Below are 18,126 nucleotides of genomic sequence, written 5' to 3'. Positions count from 1 at the left end.
GTGTAAACAACCGGCTTTTTTAACTTCAAGTACACGGTGACATTACAGCAACACCAGAGCGAATCGAGAGCCATTTGCTTTTAAGTAGCTCACTCAGTACTGCGATGTCATCCGTCGATCGGTCTGCGTGCCGCCGGTTGAAATTAAACAAGTCTAATACCATCTATTACCTCATCTACCGCTATCCTCACGAAGACGTTCTTGCTTTTCCTCGCCATCGTGTTAATTTTGTACTGGTCGGTCTGTGAATAGTAACCAGCTGTCATCAACAACCAACTTTTTAATGTCCATACAACTGTTTACATTTGTATGCGCATGACCAGCGTGTCTGAATGGTTATGTGACATGCGTTTTGAGTAGTGTAGTGTAAACGCAGATTTTGTTTGCATGTGGAAACGGCAATATAAACAGGGATTGTTTTTGTTGTTTTTGTACAACAACTGGCTAATGTAAACACCACCTAGTGCTTAGTCAAAGTGGCAAAAAGATTATGCCTTTTTTATTTTCTTTTCTCATTTTTCTAAAACTTTAACTGTTTTGTACTTGACAATTGAATGGTGTTAGTAGCTAACAGTAGCTAAGGTATGCCATCATTTTTTCTACTTACAAATGAAGATTATGTAACTTGTTGTGTATGGTAGGTTCAGTTTGAGGTCATTGCATTCAGATTTATCATCACAGAATTCAGATTTAAATGGCTTCAGCAGGCCTATTGCAAAGTGATTTAATCTAACATGGATTACATTGTTTTAAATTGTTTGCAAGTATCAAACTGAATTTATCACTGGTCCCAGATTAGAGATGGAGGTTAAGTCATAATCACAACCATTCACAGTCAGTAAAAGAGGTCAAACAGCAGTAATTGGTTATGTGGCATACATGCTTCTAGCTCTTTTGAATGAACATCTGCAGTTGTGCTATACAGGACTGAGGGGGCAGAGAGATTTTGTTGGGAAATATGAAGCTTTATATTTAGCATTGAACAAGTCTACAGATGACTAAATATAGGTCAATCATGGGATCTTTCCTCTCATTCAGACTGATGTGGTTATGCATGTAAGTGTGACACTAATGAATCCAGGCATCAATAAACTACAGCATGGATCTAATGGCAAGAGCTGGTTTTGTTGTTGCAATGCTCTGCTTGCTATAAAAAATGACAACCTGTTTTTTATGCCCATATTACGAGCACTTTAAGTGCCCTTTTTATGTACTAATGTAAAAGTATAGGTATACCGCGCAAGACATATTAATGTATGACACTTAAGTACATCATTCAGATTTTTGGAAGAAAAATGCGATATGCAATAACTTTGCAAGATAATGCAATATGTTATATGTGATATAATAAAAGTTTTAAAAAGTTTTAGATTATTTCAAAGAAAAGAAAGCATCACTTCCTCCGTCTTGCCAGTTTCTCTGCTCTCATGAATTGACCTTAAAATCTGAATATTCATAACTTTAAGATATTAAAATCATTCCGTTATTGCAAACCATCGCGAAATGCAAATTTGCAATATTTCAATTATTTTCAATATGCCATTACTTTACTATGACTCCTATTAATAACAGTTTGTCTAAACGGCTATGTGCAGCGCAGCACACTGTGCAGAGAATACTTTATCCCGCAATGCAGTGTGCTCGACTTGACCTTTCATTTTCATGTGAGTCGAATGTAATGTCAAAAGTAATGTAATGTCACAATTCAATCAGACTGCAAGGAATCACAACATTTCACGCAAATTGGATTCATTTACATTTATTCATTTGGACAACGCTTTTATCCAAAGCGACTTATAAACATTATAAGTATATAAACAAATATAATAAAAACATTAAACGACCATACAAACACAAATCTGGAGTAGCAAAGGAGAGAATGAACAAAAATATTTTTTTAAGATACAAGACTTGTTGACAATATTAGTTAGTCAAAGAAATGCGGAACAGGTATGTTTTGAGCTGTTTTTTGAAAGTTGTGAAGGATGCTGCATTTCGGGTGGAGGCTGGCAGTTCATTCCACCACAGAGAAACCGAACGAGTAAAGGTTTTTGCCAAGATTTGGTGCCTAGCTGTGATGTAACATTATTTTCAGCCTGATGTAGACTTGAAGCAGTGACTTAAGGTATAGGAATTTTCCGTTATTATTCTGAAAGCCAGTGTCAGCGGACAGTGTTCTTTATGAATACAGACATTTGAGAATACATTTATTGTAGTTTTGCTCACATTCTGTTTGTGAGCCTGTGTGTATTTAATCTCCCAGCACGATCAGTCCCACGTGTCTCATTGTTCCTCTGTGTCAGCGGCTGTATTGTCAAAGTGACTGTGTTTGTGTAGTCACTCTATGTCACCGTCTATCTGTCACTCCATCCGTGCATCTTTTCCTTTCTCTGAGATCACAGCATTGTTCAGTCGTCCATTCCGTTTGACAATAATTTTTATATTTCTATCTAGAACATGAGTCAAACCTGAGTTTACATATACACGATGCGATTTTTCTCGCAGCTTGTGATAGCAGCTTTAATTGATTAAATCCTGTCATAAGTGATGGGAAGGCAGCAGTCAGCCAGTCACATGATCACAAAATAAACCCTGAAATGTTGCAAAGTGTTGTTGACTGTGCATTCGTGTGGATATAGCAACTTAATGGATTAATAAAAAACAAACAGACATAGTATAATGAGTTTTTAACATATACCATTATTAACAATAATTGTGATTATTGATTGTGGTAATTCTACACATATATTCGTAAAATAAAATATTATTATCATATATTATTATTTATAATTCAGTTCCAGTATCCGGTTGACGCAACATAGTAGTATGTTGTCTTGTGAGCCACCATAGTGAGTTACCAACTCATTCTCAATGCCAAATGATCAATTTAATTTCAATGGATATCACAATAAAATCGTTACAGTAAATTCTTAAGGTCAGGATAACCGTGTAGTAAAAATCTGCTAATATGGCTTTAATATACCGTAGTGGAGTTGAACACAATTTCATTACAGTAAGACAAAAAGTGTTGGTCTCTACCACACAGATGCCAATGCGAAAAACAATAAATTGTGGGATGGCTCGACTATGCACATACACACACGTACACGCTTAATTTTGAGTGTGTTCATGCTAGTTTAACAGGAAACCAGCAGTGACGGCTGAGTTTAAAATGAGCTGACAGTGATGCAGGGCAAGTCAACCGTAGAGACACTGTGCCAGTGTGAAAGAGCTGCTCCATCACACAACCAGCAGGATGAAGCGGGGTGGGGATGGAGTGGATCAGGAAAGAGAGGTGGAGTGATTGAGAGATTGAATCCCCCCCAGTCGTGTGATTCACAGAGTTCGCACTAAGCTGACAGATACAAACACTTCTGCTTTGGGACAGTGTTCAACTTGGCTCTGGAAAGCTACTCATTAGCTGGAGAAGCAAAGGATAGGGGAGGCTGCTGTAAACCAACTCATGCCATTTGAGGATTCAAATAGGCAGTTTATAGGGAACCGTATGTTTCATCTGAAAAGTAAGTCAACCATTCAAAGTTGACTTTTTTCCTTTAGATTTGCTTTGCTTCCCCAACGCTGGAGTCATTCATTTCTAAAGGCTGTGGCATCCAACAGACCTGATGCAGATTGTTCAGTCCAATTGAGGATTGGAGGGTAAACCTGAAAGAGATTGCAGGAGGGGAGACCTCCGAGAGGCTGTGAGTCACACATGGACTCTCGGTCAAGGAACGCAACAGATTCATTTGGGAGGGGACTCGTGTTTATGAATGGAGAGCAGTGCTGACTTACCACATGTTGAGCTGGGATCAGATCCATCGGGTGACAACGTGGTTGTGTTTTATGTAAGATAACAGTTTGTATGGGAATGCCGTAAAATGGAAGAAGACTGAATTGGGAATTCTGGAGTCATTTCTTGAAGAAACCAGTATGAGGTTGTGGAGAGGGATCCTTTTCGTCTGAGGACCAGGAATTGCTTTTGATGCTCTTTTCTCTTGATCTCGGTGCCCGGCTAACATGGCAACGTTCTGCCCTGGGGTGGTGGATCCGGCGTCCGCTTGCCAATGGTCGGACTGATTATGTGTTCAGTAAAACAGTACACATCCAGAGTCCCAGCTCCGTTGGGCAAGGAATGGTGTTTTAAAGTCTCCGTAGGAGTGGACTGCAGCCACCCAGAGCCTCGCTGCATATGGTTGGCGATTCTTAGGCACACTGATGACCAACCCCATCTGGCACGACTCGATAGAATCAACAGAATAACTTGGTATTTGAAAAGGGTAAGACATTATTAACATCTTTGAGGGTGAAGCGATCGGATGTTAAACAGTGACATCACACATCTTATGCAAATCTCAACAACGTGGAGGACCTTCATGTTTCACCATCTCTTTAATCCAAGTGTCACGCGAAACTCCGACTCTGGTTATGTGTGGTGTCACTGTGGAGGTATGTGTCTCTCAATGATGTGTTTGGGACCGGCTTTGTCCACATTTGCATTCAGACTTGAGGTTTTGTTTAGGTGTTTCAGTGTGCTGCGGTTGTTTCTGCGCATTTCGTGGCTTACGTAAGTAGAGGAGTCCAGTGGAGAGGAAAAGATTCAGAGTGGCTCCTGTGCCTGCAGTAAACATTTGTGTTTGGTGTGTATGTGTGACGGCAGGAGTGACTCACGATATGCACTCTACATTCTCGCAGATGTGTGTTGTTTCTCCTAATATTACTGAACGTGGACCGTTGATCTAACCTCTGAACTGTCTTTTATATCAAAAGTGTTATCTGACTGGTTTTCATGAATGGTTCTCTCTCAAGCAAATGGGTCAGATGCCTGAGGGGTGTTATTGGTTTCTTTTAAACTGACATTACAAACTAATGTTTGTATTATCAGTAAGGACTCATGGTGTGTTGTTGTGCACTGGAAGATCATCTAACACTCGTGTGTGTATCGCCACAAGAGTGTGACATGCTGGTCCTGGAATGCACTGAGGCATCCTGTCATTTCAAAGCAACACTTTCATCACGTTTTTGTATTTTTTTTAAGTCTCTCTCTCTATTTCTTAAAACTCTTCTTGTTTGTTTTCCGCACAAGTGCTTTTCTTTTTTTCGATCAGTTGTAATTTTGTTATAGTTGGTGGAACTAAAAACTAAAAATTCTTGATACGAAAGAGGCACTCAAATATTTTTTCTTTTTTATAGTTTTGTTTAGAGGATCTATTGACTACTGTATGTCTTCTAGGGTACTAGGGTATCGATTCTGATGTTCCGATTAGATTCCGATCGATGATTATATGGTGAATTAAAAAATGAGATAAAGAGCCACAAAAATGTTTATTTAACTTTAAACACACTTGGGGATATTGAAACCGAACAGGTTATTTTACATTTCAGATACAGTATAACAAACACAATGTAACTAAAGAGGGGCTGCAATCCTATGAACCGCTGCCTTTCATGTGAAGGTGATGTTAAATTTGAGGCCATGTTGATTAAGCAATGAATGAAGCATATGATCCCTGTTGTAAAATCCACTCCTTGTAAAAAGAAAATGACATCTAGTGGATAGAAGTAGCAATAACATTCATGTTAATGAATGTTCAGTGCTTGCGGAAATATGAAAGAAAAAATTTGATTCACAGCCTTTGAGAATCGATATTAAATCGACCACATTTCAAAAAACGATTAATAGATGATTCATGTCTTCAGAGGTGTATAAAGAGCTTACCTAATGACGTGTTATGTTTTATTACATTAGAATGAGCTATTTCTGTCTACACACGCTGCAGGTCTCCTTGCATGGAATCCCCATCTTGTTTAGCCCTAAACGGACATACTGCACTACAGAACGCGTAAATACATACATTATCTCCTTCAACAAAGAAGCAAAAACGTGACGCCATCTTAGTGCTGTGTCAGCCACCGTGGAGTGAGCCATTGGTTGCAAATCGCAATCTCACCCTTACATGCTGCCACATTTCATACACTGAACTGATTTTTTTTACAGTAGTCAGCAAAAGTAATGACCAACTTAAAAATAAACTTTGTGTCTAAAATTAGATTTTATTAGAACTTGACCTGACAGAAAAGGACACAGAACTCAGCACAGAGATTAAGTCACTACTGAAAATGGCTATAAAACATTATTAAATGAGAGAACAGGCAAATATCAATAACAGATACAATTGTAGTCAATGTACTCTATACTATATTTCAGCTTTTTGTTAATAAAAATAAACATATTGAATATTCCCTGAAATGTCATTGGTAAAGAGGGTAGTTTTTCCTTTTTTACCAATACATGTAAATAGTGTATTTTTTTTCTTGAGGGGAATGAAAACAAGTATAATCCCCACCGACATCACTTTTGGACACTATTGTAGATTCACATGGGCATGGCCAAGGTCAATGCTATGATCTTATTTAAGACCTGAAAGAGAACAAGGACAGTGTAGCGTTGACATACTTCAGAGAAACAGAGACAGGAAGTGTTGCCTTGGAGACAGAACAAGTATGCATAAGTTAAGGAAGTGCCACAAAAATTTCTGGGAAGTGCTGAAAGGTTTTGTAAGTGGTGTGTGTACCGAAGGTCTCTATCTAAATGATGAAGAGCTCTATTAGTCAGGATTATTTTGGGAGCGTAGATGATTCCCTTAATGGCCAGTTAAGGGAGGTACTGCACATCCTGCATCAGAGTTTCCACTTCCTGTTGTTGTTTTCCGGCACTGCAGGACCGCCTGGTGTGTTAGGTGATGGAATGCGGTGGTGAGGTCTTGTGGAATGGAGCCACAGGAAGTGGAAGTGGGTGGGCAGAGGGGTAAAATAGTGGTTAGAAATCAATCAATAAACCCAACTGAACCTGAAAAAAACTGCACAGTGCAAGCTTAAAATAAACAACATTATCATCCGTTGGTGTGGTTGCAAGTATAGTTAGCTTTTTAAGTATTGCTCGTGGTGTGAATGGACTTTCTGTCATGTGACCCTGGAGTCAAAGATGACCTTTATTCACACATTTTTACATTATGGGTTATGTGTGCTCATTGCTGCAAGGCCCATCTGCTTTGGATAATTCGACAACAGGACCCGCTGTATTTATTTTTGCATCTTGCATTGTTTTTAAGTCCCATGTGGTGGTTTATTTTAGCATCTCCGTTAAAAATAGAAATTCCTCAGACAGTCCTCACTACTACTTTGTCTGAAGGGGTCATGCCCTTAAGGTGGGTGGAGTTTACCGAAATGAACATTATAATTAAAACACACGCCCACTAGCCATTAAATCCATTGTTATGTTTTAATGAAATTTTAATGGAGGAAACCTCTCCGCTCACCTTGATGACTCACCCATGACATCCTATAGACATCCTATCTGAACATATGATGTCATAACATTTTGAGAAGTTTTGTGGATACATCCGTTCATGTTGCTTTGGTTTGTTACAGGCGAATGGTCAGAAAGATGGAGGACTGTCATCCAGTCAGAACACTGGACCCCTTTCAGGGCAGGGCGTGGCCTGGAAGGGTCCCCGTACGGTGGTGCTGCAGAAAAACTCTCAGGGCTTCGGTTTCACACTACGGCACTTCATCGTCTATCCACCAGAGTCTGCCCTCCACACAAATCAGAAGGTAACAGGATCAACAGCAACCTTAGAAATAGGGTTTGCTTATTGCTTTTTCATTAAACAGAGCACCCTTATTGAAACTGACCAATAGACAGCATAATAGCACATCATACTGTACTACACGGACATCATACGACATATAAGTGGATATTTTGCCAGTTTATTGGTTATTTGTTCTATGTATCATGCTGGGTAGCCCCGCCCACAATTAAACTGTAACTCAAAATCCTGCTCCTTATAAAACTCCCAGTCACATTAAACATCAGATAAACTTTCAAAGGTTTCGGATCACTTACTCATTCCTTTTTATATTTATACATTTTATTAATAATAATAACATCATAAAAATTATGAAATAGCTCAAATGAAACATTGGGAGTTACGTTCTGTTTCAAGAACAATTCCAAACAATAAACCAAACAATTGTAATGTAATAAATATTATATCATAATATAATAAAAATAAGCATTTTTCAATAATATTTGTTTTAGCGTTTGTTTTGTACACTCAAATTTTTTAAATAGATTTTCTGTTTTGTAATGAAAAAAATTATTACGTTGGCACAATTATATTTTCTACATAACCAATTTTATAACAATTAATAATGACATAATTTTAAGACATACCTTCATATTAAAGGTTTTGAAGATCATAAAAATAATTTTACTTTAAGTGACTCTAAACTTTTCAACAGTGGTGTATATTGTTACTGACTTACTGACTGCTTTTGTCACTTCACACTGAATTTTTTAACATTTGAAGACCAAAGAACTTGTCACATCTCTATCTAGTTAGGATGTGTTGTGATTGGTCTTCTGCTGAACTCTGACTTAGCCAATGAAGACTTAAATCTTTCAGACACGTGTGATTAGAAAGCAGGTCACCCGGGGCATCAATATGATTTGCCTAATAGGCTATTTGAGACGGCGTGACAGAGACTTTACCCTTGTTTACCCTGTGAGCAGTGCCCCCTCCACCTCTAAATTACCCAAGAGCCCGCTCGTGCCTCTCGGGTCCCCGGCTCAGTGTCACCAAGAGGGTCCGGACAGACAGCGTTTGCGTCTCGGGCTGCAAAGCTCTTTGCTTTTGTCTGTGTGTGTTAGGAATGAACCGGGTCAGCGAAACCCCAAAGCTTATACACAGCTACAGACCAACTCCCCACTCAGCGCTCTGTATTTGTGGTTATGTGTATTGTAAATAGAAACAATAATAAAAGAAAATCAAGTAAAAAAAAATAAATCTTGAATGAGTGACATCAGCCATAAATTCCATAAACATCTTTGAGTGGGATGTTATATGACTTGGACTAGTAACACCCTAAAAACTAAAAACTGCTTAGCAACCACATTAAAACACCCTGGTTACGTTCTGTGTAAACTCCAATTAGTTTTAAATGAGTACATGTCTGGTATAAATCACTAAACTGCATTGAATTATGAGTACGCCCCCTAGTGGTGTGTTGTATTACAAAGTAGCATAAAGGAACTTCTCTCTTTTTCAGGATGAAGAAAATGGCAATGACAAAGGTAGGTTAATCAAAACCTTGAAATATCATCATTATCTTAATATTTGAGTTGCGATCTGTTGTACAGTGTTTTTATGCCCCCCATAGGAGGTCAGAGATCTCGTCTGGAGCCGATGGACACCATTTTTGTAAAGAATGTGAAAGAGAAGGGTCCAGCCCATCTGGCTGGACTATGCACGGGTACGGGAACGTCAGTCCATATTTGAAGAGCATTGTTTACTTTGTTTGTCCGCATACCTTACCAATAAACATTGACTGTAAATCTGTGTTCGTGAGCAGGAGACAGGCTGGTGAAAGTGAACGGAGAGAGTGTATTGGGGAAAACATATTCTCAAGTCATCGCACTGATTCAGAACAGGTGAGATTACTTTGAGAAAGTGTTATTTGTGGGACCTCGATCAACTGTGAATTTGTATTTCATGGCCTCATTTGTTTGTGTTTAGTGAGAATGTGCTGGAGTTGTCCATTATGCCTAAAAATGAGGATGTGCTACAGTTGGTAAGTGTGAGTATGACCTTTCTTCTTTTCTTCTGACACCCTTTCCCTAACACCCCATATGCACTACTGTTCAAAGGTTTACGGTCATTGATTGAAATGTTTATTGTGACCTTAAAACTCTTTTGATCTGAACGCATGTCTATGTTTGAAATTAGTTACGTTTCTTTCATTACAAATTTTATTGTAATGCGATGACTTGGACCAAATAATGAAGTAAAACATCATTCAATACTGTTTCAACTTAGTGATGCGTCAAGCAGCTGATGGATTAAATACCAAACATGCATTCTTTCTAATTTTAGGGAAATACTTAAGATACTATACTAAAGATACTATAATATGAAAAAGGTATGATTTATTTAGGATTTTTTTTATTCTAATTTTCACCAAGTTGCATTGTATCAAATAGAGCTATTCAATTATGACATAAAAATATAATCACAGTTATTTTGGCCAATGTTGATATCACGGTTATTTAACACAGTCGGTAAATAGATAAATGATCTGTATATAAATGACTAGTTAATTTAACACTGGATTTAACTTAATAACAAATAAAAAAAAGCTTGCAAACACAGATATATATATATAAAAAAATCATGTTTCTATTGTGTTAGTTCCACAAAACGGATTGTGACATAATAATGGTTTCGCCTCGATTATCTTGTTTTCATAATTAATGGAAGCCACAGTTGAAATTGAAAAACAATTACAATTAATAAGACAGGCATAGTATCAAAGCAGCTTTACAGTCAAAACAAGAAAATAAATAAATCAAAAAGTATACATAAAAAGATACAAGTACACTTGTTGAACCAACAATGAAAAAAGTTAAAATATCACATAAAAATGTCAAATAAATAAAAAATGGTGTTTTATCAAGATGTCATAAAAAGTATAAATGTATTAGTGATCCTCGCTATAAAAATAATTGTCTGTAGGACAGTAATTGGAACGCTGTATTATTGTTGCTTTAAAGAAAATACGGATATTCAAGTCAGAACATGCTTCCCTTGGTTACATTGAGTTGACTATTATTTTAATGTGTGGTAGAAAAAAGAATGTGAGTGACCATAAACCTTTAAGCGAAAGTGCACATCCATAACTAAATGTTCTGCTCTGATATAAAATCTAACAGCACTAAATATAGTCTTTTCTCTTCTATATTCCACTTTTGGATCCTTACGTAAGCCTCTTAACAGATAACCCTGTTCCTCTTATACAGGTGTATTCTCAAGATGCCTACTTGCGAGGAAATGAGCCATTTACTGGAGAAGCCCAAAACCTTCCCGAACCTCCTCCAGTCTGCTACCCAAACAGCAAACCCACCACCACTTCCCCGAACCACGGTCTTCCTGACAACCTGAACTGTAAACTTAACCCCGCTCTGGACAAAAGCTCGGGAGGGGACATCTCTGGGATTACCGGACATTGCTTAGAGGCCGTAGGGACACTGCACGCATCCCCCAGCCATCATCGACTGACACACCACCGTGCCCGCTCCTCATCTTCTGCAGGGATTACAATGAACCCACTAGACTTCCATTTTGCCAACCACAATGCAGCTATCGCCTCCGCCTCACTTCCACACCCCAGAAAAGGGAGTCTTCCCCAAGCCCGCAGTGAACTTTGCCACCAGGCTTTGTCTGATTGGTACTACAGTCAAGCGGAACGTCCGGGCCTCGGTATGTCCCATCAACACCGGAGCATTTCTCAAGACCGGCTGTCTGAACTCGGACTGGGAGGTTCTTACGGCGGGTGGCGGCACAGCGCTTCTCACGACACCCTTTTGCCTCATTACAGCGTAACGATGGGGGTCAACCACTCCTACTGTACGGACGGTTACGGGCTGGGTAGAAGGGGCACGTCTGGGGGTCACACCTCCGGGCGGTCCTGCTCAGAGAACTTACTGGCTGCTTATGCGTCCTATGAGCAGAGTTACGGTCGTTCGCTAGAGACTCTAGAAAAGGCTTCTGCTCTAATCTCGCCCCGTTACGAAAGGACACCCTGGCCGCATCAGAGCACTCCAATGAGGGCTGAGGAGCATTCCGGCCCGACCAGTCATCGGGCGGGCATTACCGCTCCCTTGGGACGGAGCTCAGGCCAGGTTCAGCTGCAGCAGTTAGGATCTCAGTCACACACCAGATGTTTACCTGCACAGACTGTAGACGATCAGACGGTGGGATATCGTAGCTACAGCCCCTCCTTCTGCCGAAAGGCCAGCCATCTTATGCAAAAGTCTCATTCCTTCAGGGACCCATCGTACACCGGACCTCACCTCAGCTGGACAACCAGCCCGCCAGAGAGCGCACCCTCCTCGGGGCGTGAGTCTTCTTTTTTGTCAGTGTCCTCCGCAATGGAACCTCAGGACTCAACGAGACCAGTCACAGGGGTTGGTGGGTTTATAGACGAACTGCTTCAGCCTCAGATTCAGGAGGTGGTCCTCAGACAAAAGCCCCCAATGGGCAGAAAGACCTCTCATGGTGTGAGACACCACCACTATGCTTTACCTGTGGATTCACCTCAACCCTTTACAGCAACAACTCCCACCTTACAGACAGAAGACCCCGTTCACCAAACCAACGGTGTCACACCAACCCCGCCCGTGGCGCAGGAGTCCCTGGCTGCCATACCTTTCATAGGTCAGTATCACTGTATGAAAGTCACAAAATTCCCCCCACATTCACGACAAAATTAGGTTTTTTTTAAGTGCAAAGATTGTGTGTGAGCATAAACGTGTTCCTTCCGAAATAAGCGTACTATAGTTTGTTTGGGTCAGTTTACTGCTTGCTATAAAGATCTTCATCATTACTAGAATATTTAATCCATAGCAAACACATAAAAACTAAATCTTTTTTGTCTGTTGTCCTATGAAGCAGCCTGGTGACTGAGCGCAACCTAATTTCCCAACATCCCCACTAAAACCTCCCTCACCCTTCTAACTCTCAATTCCTCTGATAGATGAGCCCACCAGTCCCAGTGTTGACCTGTGTGCCCGCCATGTGCCAGCATCCTCAGTGGTGTCCAGCAGCCTGTGCCAGGCATCTGCCCACACCACCAGCCCCGTCTCTCCCATCCTCACCTCCCCCCTTACCAGCCTCCTCTACACAGACTGCAGTGAGTTCTCCGTCCCTCCCCGCCTCCCCAAATTCAGTTCACAAAGGCCTCGTGTGTCCCTCTGTCTGATCATCTTCCTCCAAAAATCCCCTCGGTCTCATCTTAGTTGGTTTTCTAGCACTCATGCATGTGTATGGTCTTTTGGTATCACCGTCTTGATCTATTACTGATGATGATTGCTAGGTGGCGGTCCAGTTTCTTTCACTGTCACACTTTTCATCTGTCGTGTTCATAACCATAATCTGTCACACAAAAACTGTCCTGCACACATCGCTGTCTTTCATCATGTTTATCACTTGTATCTTTCACACCTTCAGTCTTCTTGAGAGCGCTGCATGTTATGCAGTCAAGTAGGCTTATCAGATCTAATCCTCTCGCATTCAATTTGTCCACTTCATTTCTTATAAATGTGTCACTGTGTATCTGTCTACTGTCTTTGCCATTCAGTGTCTCTAACAGCCATCATTTTCTTTCACATCTGTCATCAACACAGGCTCCAAATTTAACAGCTATCAAGCCAAATTTTGGCAAATATTACTAATGGCTGGTAAGTTTTTTACAAGTTTCACAGCCTTCCAAATATTTTTAGGTAATCGGGGCGGCATTATAACAATTTGTTTACGGGTGTTTCTTTAACTTTAGGCACTTTTTGCCTTTGCGAGTTATCACACATAAAAATATCACGCTACACACACATGTAGTAAAGGGACAGTCACCATTTACTCTCCTTCGAGTTATTCCAAATCTGTATAAATGTCTTTGTTCTGATGAACACATTGAGATATTTGGAAATGCTTATAGCTTAAACAGTTCTTGGACCTTTTTTGTACGGTTGAACACAAAATAAGATATTTTGAAGAATGTAGGACAGCAAACAGTTCTGGGGCACTTTTGACGATTACAAAATTATAACAATTAAGTTACATTATTAATAATATTTTACTGTAGGTACAATGTAAAAATTAGGAGAATATGTAAAAATATATTGGGCCATTTTATGTGTTCTGTAAATACAAATTATATAATTGAATTATCTAGGGGGTAAATTGTAGTGGAATTTGTTTCAAACAGTAAATATAAGAATTAGGGCTGTCCAGAATAAAAAATGTTGTTCACATAATCTACTGTATGTCTTTGTACTTTGCATATTAATTGGGTATTTATAAACATACACATGCGTGTACACTAATTGTGGAAATATTACGTATTTATAAATTTTTACCAATAATATAAATGTTTATTCATTTCTATATTTTTCTTAAATATATGCATGTATGTGTATGTTTTACATTTACATTTTGACAGTACCGCAAAAAAGATCAAATATTGTGGCTTCATGTTATAAATAAATGATTAAATATGCTTTATAAAAAATGAACCCAAGGACATAAAAGTGCCTGAAGAAGAAAAACTCCTACATCTTTCTAAAACCATCCTTATTCATTCATGTGTTTGTGTCCATCAACACTTCTTTTTTCTATCGTTTGTGATTCTCTTTTCTTCTGTTCCTCACTTCACTGTTTGATGTCAACAGGCAATATCAAAAACAACCGCCGCTCTTCTTACTTGCTGGCCATCACCACAGAGCGCTCCAAGTCATGTGATGAGGGTCTGAACACCTTCAGGGAGGAGGGACGTGTTTTCTCGTGAGTATGATGGCTGTCACAGCACAGTCACAAATATCACAACTGCACTCTCTGGAACAACTACAGCACCAAACATTTTATTTCTCATCTCCTCTCTGTACCCATGTGCTTAACTTCATGGCTTTATAAATAACATTCCTAGTAGATGTTTCTTTCAGAGTATCTGTTTGTGGGCCCACTTTAGATTACTTTATTTGGATTACTTAAGTAAAGAAACACATGAAAGAGACACGAGTTTTGTGGGTGTTAGTTCATATCTGTTAGCTTTAAGTGTACATGAACATGTACATTGAGTGACACTTTATTCTAACAAAACATACATGATATACATATACTGTATCGTTGCTTTCCTTCCAAAACCTTGGATGTCCAAAAAATGAATAAAATATTTTTATTATTATTTTATTATTTTTTATATATAGTTTTGTCAAAGTTGACAAGCACTTCTTTTACACGTTTTATTGGTAAGATTTTTGCAAAACCCAGTGACAAATAGAAAGAGTGACTAATAATAATGACTTTTGGCAAAGATATGGAGATGCAAGGTTTCACAAGGACAGCCGCAATATATAATTCATAATATAATCTCATGAACCATCTATATCTAATACACTTAAAATGACACAAAACACACTTTTAGCTAATATACAGATTTACATATTATTTGCATACATTAGAAATAATAAATAGAGAACACGAAAAAAATTATTATATTTTTTGATGCAAATTTAAGCCTGTTTTAAAAATAAGATGTCCTATAAAAGCTATCATCTTGAGGTTACGTGTGGTCAGTTTAGCTACAAATGTGTCATTAACAATATCGTCTTTTCCTTCAACAGGCGACTACCAAAAAGGGTCAAAAGCTTTTTTGCAGATGGAGTGAGTTCAGTACCCAACCTCAAACACAGTCCTTTTTTGTCTATTAAGCATTAGTTAGATAACGTATAATGGAGTGTCTCTTGTGTTTCTTGACCAGTCCCTGGAGAGTCTTCGAGCCGCAGAGGAAGCTCGCTCTAAACGTCACTCAACATCTGAACTAGGGAGCATCACTCTCAGTGACATCAGGAAAGACGGCTGGCTGCACTATAAACAGATACTCACTGAGAAGGGAAAGGTCTGACATGATGATATAAATCTTGCTACTTCGTTATGTGACTAGATTTAAGACATTTCCAAGTTGTTCTCCCTGCTGAAAAGTATACTGTGTTGTTTCGAGGCTGGTTGGCTTTTTAACTGGTCGAATGCAAAGTTGAAAATTATTTTATAATTTTTTTACCCTCATCCAAACCTGCGTGACTTTCTTTTTTCTGTAAACACAAAAGATATTTAAGGAATGTTGGTAAGCAAACAACACTGGCCCCCATTGACTTCCGTTATATGGACACACAAAACCACTGAGACACATCTCAAAATATCTTCTTTTGTGTTCCACAAAAAGTTTTGAACAACATGGGGGTGCATAAAAGAAGACAGAATTTTTATTTTAGCGTGAACTATACCTTTAATAGCACTAACCACCAAAATTTCAACAAAAAAAATTCTTAACCAGTAGTTTAAAATGGCAATAACCCTAGGAGAAACTAGTGTGAAATTCTAAAATATTGCATCTACTTCTATCTGCCTTGTACAGAAAGTGGGCGGTGGCATGCGACCATGGAAACGTGTCTTCTCAGTACTGCGCTCCCAGTCGCTCTTCCTCTACAAAGACAAACGGGAGGCGGTGCTTCACGCAGCTGGAGCAGGAGGTCACGGGCAAGCGGAGGATGAGCAGCCAATAAGCATTCGCGGCTGTTTGATCGACATCGCTTACAGCGAGACAAAGCGCAAGCACACATTGCGGCTGACCACGCAGGACTTCTGCGAGTATCTTCTGCAGGCGGAGGACCGTGACGACATGCTGAGCTGGATCAGAGTCATCAGAGAGAACAGCAAGACTGACAGCGAGGTCTGTGGCCAAAAACTGAGAACAGACTAAGTTCTGTTCGTGCTTTTTTCTCTGGAAGTCTTATGCGTACTTAAGTCTAGACCCTATACATAGACGCCCTGAAATAAAGGCAAACAATAAAATCTGAGGAAAACAAGATGAGAATAAAATAAATACATGGAAAAAAATGTCTCAGACCTTTGTTTGATGCTTTTACACAGGAACTGGGCTTCTCCAGGCAGGCTCTCATCAGTAAGAAGCTAAATGATCGGAAACAGAGGTGATTTACTCTTAATGGTTGTTTTGGTGTGGTGATGCATCAATATTTTGTCAACGACCAACTACAAATCCCATCACAATAGTAAATCTGTATAAATCAATATAAATCTAATTCCCCTTGCAGCCTGACGGGCAATAAGCCAGACACCACTCCCAGGATCCATCGCATGATGCCACCTTTCCTGCTGTCAAAGACGGAAAACACAGGATTGAACCGTGCCCCAGGGAAAGGTGAATTCTCTGAACCGTGACAAATGCGCTCAGGCGCTAAGCACCACCCCTTCACCCGCTCTCTGCTGTGGATTTGCATATTTTGCATCTCTCTGTCTCATTTTTTTATCTTCCTCTCAACTCAGATGAGACTGGCCCCCCTAAGGCTCCATGGGGTATTAACATCATGAAAAAGGGAAAGAAAACCGGTCCAAAAGCTTTCGGGGTTAGGCTGGAGGACTGCCCGCCTGCTGCCAATAATAAGGTCTGTAAGAATGTGGAAACTACACTAAAACAAATTACTGATAGGCTTGACGCTTTTTGTTTAAGTATAAACAACAAAGAAGGTTTGACAGGTGGTATAAAGATCAATAGAAAAGGAAGTATGGATTTGCTCATGTGATGTGCGTTTGTGTGTAGTTTGTTCCACAGATCGTGGAGACCTGCTGTCGTCTGGTGGAGGAGATGGGTTTGGAATACACAGGCATCTACAGGGTACCGGGAAACAATGCCATGGTGTCTTCCCTTCAGGACCAGCTCAACAAGGGGATGGATATAAACACATCTGAAGAGGTGAGGAATGAGCGATAGAATGTGTGAGAGAGAGAGAGAGAGAGAGAGAGAGAGAGAGAGAGAGAGAGAGAGAGAGAGAGAGAGAGAGAGAGAGAGAGAGAGAGAGAGAGAGAGAGAGAGAGAGAGAGAGAGAGAGAGAGAGAGAGAGAGAGAGAGAGAGAGAGAGAGAGAGAGAGAGAGAGAGAGAGAGAGAGAGAGAGAGAGAGAGAGAGAGAGAGAGAGAGATTAGAGTAATCATCAGTCACATCCACTGCTTTTATTCTCAGAGATGGCAAGACCTCAACGTCATCAGCAGTCTATTGAAGTCCTTCCTCAGGAAGCTTCCGGAACCTCTTTTTACAGACGGTAAATTCAAGTCAACTCCCTCTTAAATGCATTCACACAAAGCCTTTGCATTGGTGTCGGATTGGATTGGTGTAAAGCCAAACGAAACATTACTCACTGCTGCCCTCCATCTGTAGATAAGTATAATGACTTCATTGATGCCAACCGCTTGGAGGATCCAGGGGACCGTTTGAAAACCATGAGGAAGCTAGTAAGTGGCTAAAGTTTAATACAAAGATTCTGTCATTTGCGTTTTATCAGATTTTTGGATGTCATTGGTCATCATTGTTCTTTATGTAGACGCGTGACCTCCCGGATTACTACTACCACACGCTGAAGTTTCTGATCGGTCACCTGAAAACGGTTGCGGACAATTCCGAGAAGAATAAGGTTTGAGCTTTGCCAGGCATATCTGTTTACAAT

At 39.7% G+C, this 18,126-nt stretch overlaps 1 protein-coding gene across 5 annotated transcripts in view; it reads left to right on the top strand.

Moving 5' to 3' along the window:
- Nucleotides 1–18,126, top strand: part of arhgap23b (Rho GTPase activating protein 23b) — a 36,965-nt gene that overhangs the window by 14,450 nt on the left and 4,389 nt on the right. For 2 of the 5 annotated variants that reach the window (XR_013787797.1, XM_079477071.1), the window contains exons 2-19: nt 7,429–7,611; nt 9,109–9,133; nt 9,220–9,312; nt 9,412–9,490; nt 9,576–9,636; nt 10,856–12,272; nt 12,592–12,747; nt 14,282–14,393; nt 15,233–15,272; nt 15,370–15,507; nt 16,024–16,338; nt 16,539–16,597; nt 16,721–16,827; nt 16,953–17,071; nt 17,227–17,379; nt 17,646–17,724; nt 17,841–17,914; nt 18,004–18,093. Coding sequence is in view for 4 of the 5 variants with exons in the window: in XM_079477071.1 (XP_079333197.1) it covers nt 7,429–7,611; nt 9,109–9,133; nt 9,220–9,312; nt 9,412–9,490; nt 9,576–9,636; nt 10,856–12,272; nt 12,592–12,747; nt 14,282–14,393; nt 15,233–15,272; nt 15,370–15,507; nt 16,024–16,338; nt 16,539–16,597; nt 16,721–16,827; nt 16,953–17,071; nt 17,227–17,379; nt 17,646–17,724; nt 17,841–17,914; nt 18,004–18,093 (3,300 nt within the window). In the remaining variant the exon portion in view is untranslated. The remainder of the gene's footprint in view (nt 1–7,428; nt 7,612–9,108; nt 9,134–9,219; nt 9,313–9,411; nt 9,491–9,575; nt 9,637–10,855; nt 12,273–12,591; nt 12,748–14,281; nt 14,394–15,232; nt 15,273–15,369; nt 15,508–16,023; nt 16,339–16,538; nt 16,598–16,720; nt 16,828–16,952; nt 17,072–17,226; nt 17,380–17,645; nt 17,725–17,840; nt 17,915–18,003; nt 18,094–18,126) is intronic. The other 3 variants (XM_079477074.1, XM_079477073.1, XM_079477072.1) reach the window with 2 other exon arrangements.

The sequence above is a fragment of the Barbatula barbatula genome (genome assembly GCF_947034865.1).
Source record: "Barbatula barbatula genome assembly, chromosome: 16".
In the NCBI taxonomy this organism is placed as follows: domain Eukaryota; kingdom Metazoa; phylum Chordata; class Actinopteri; order Cypriniformes; family Nemacheilidae; genus Barbatula; species Barbatula barbatula.
Note: the sequence above shows the minus strand (reverse complement) of the source record. Positions and strands in the feature narration are given on the sequence as shown.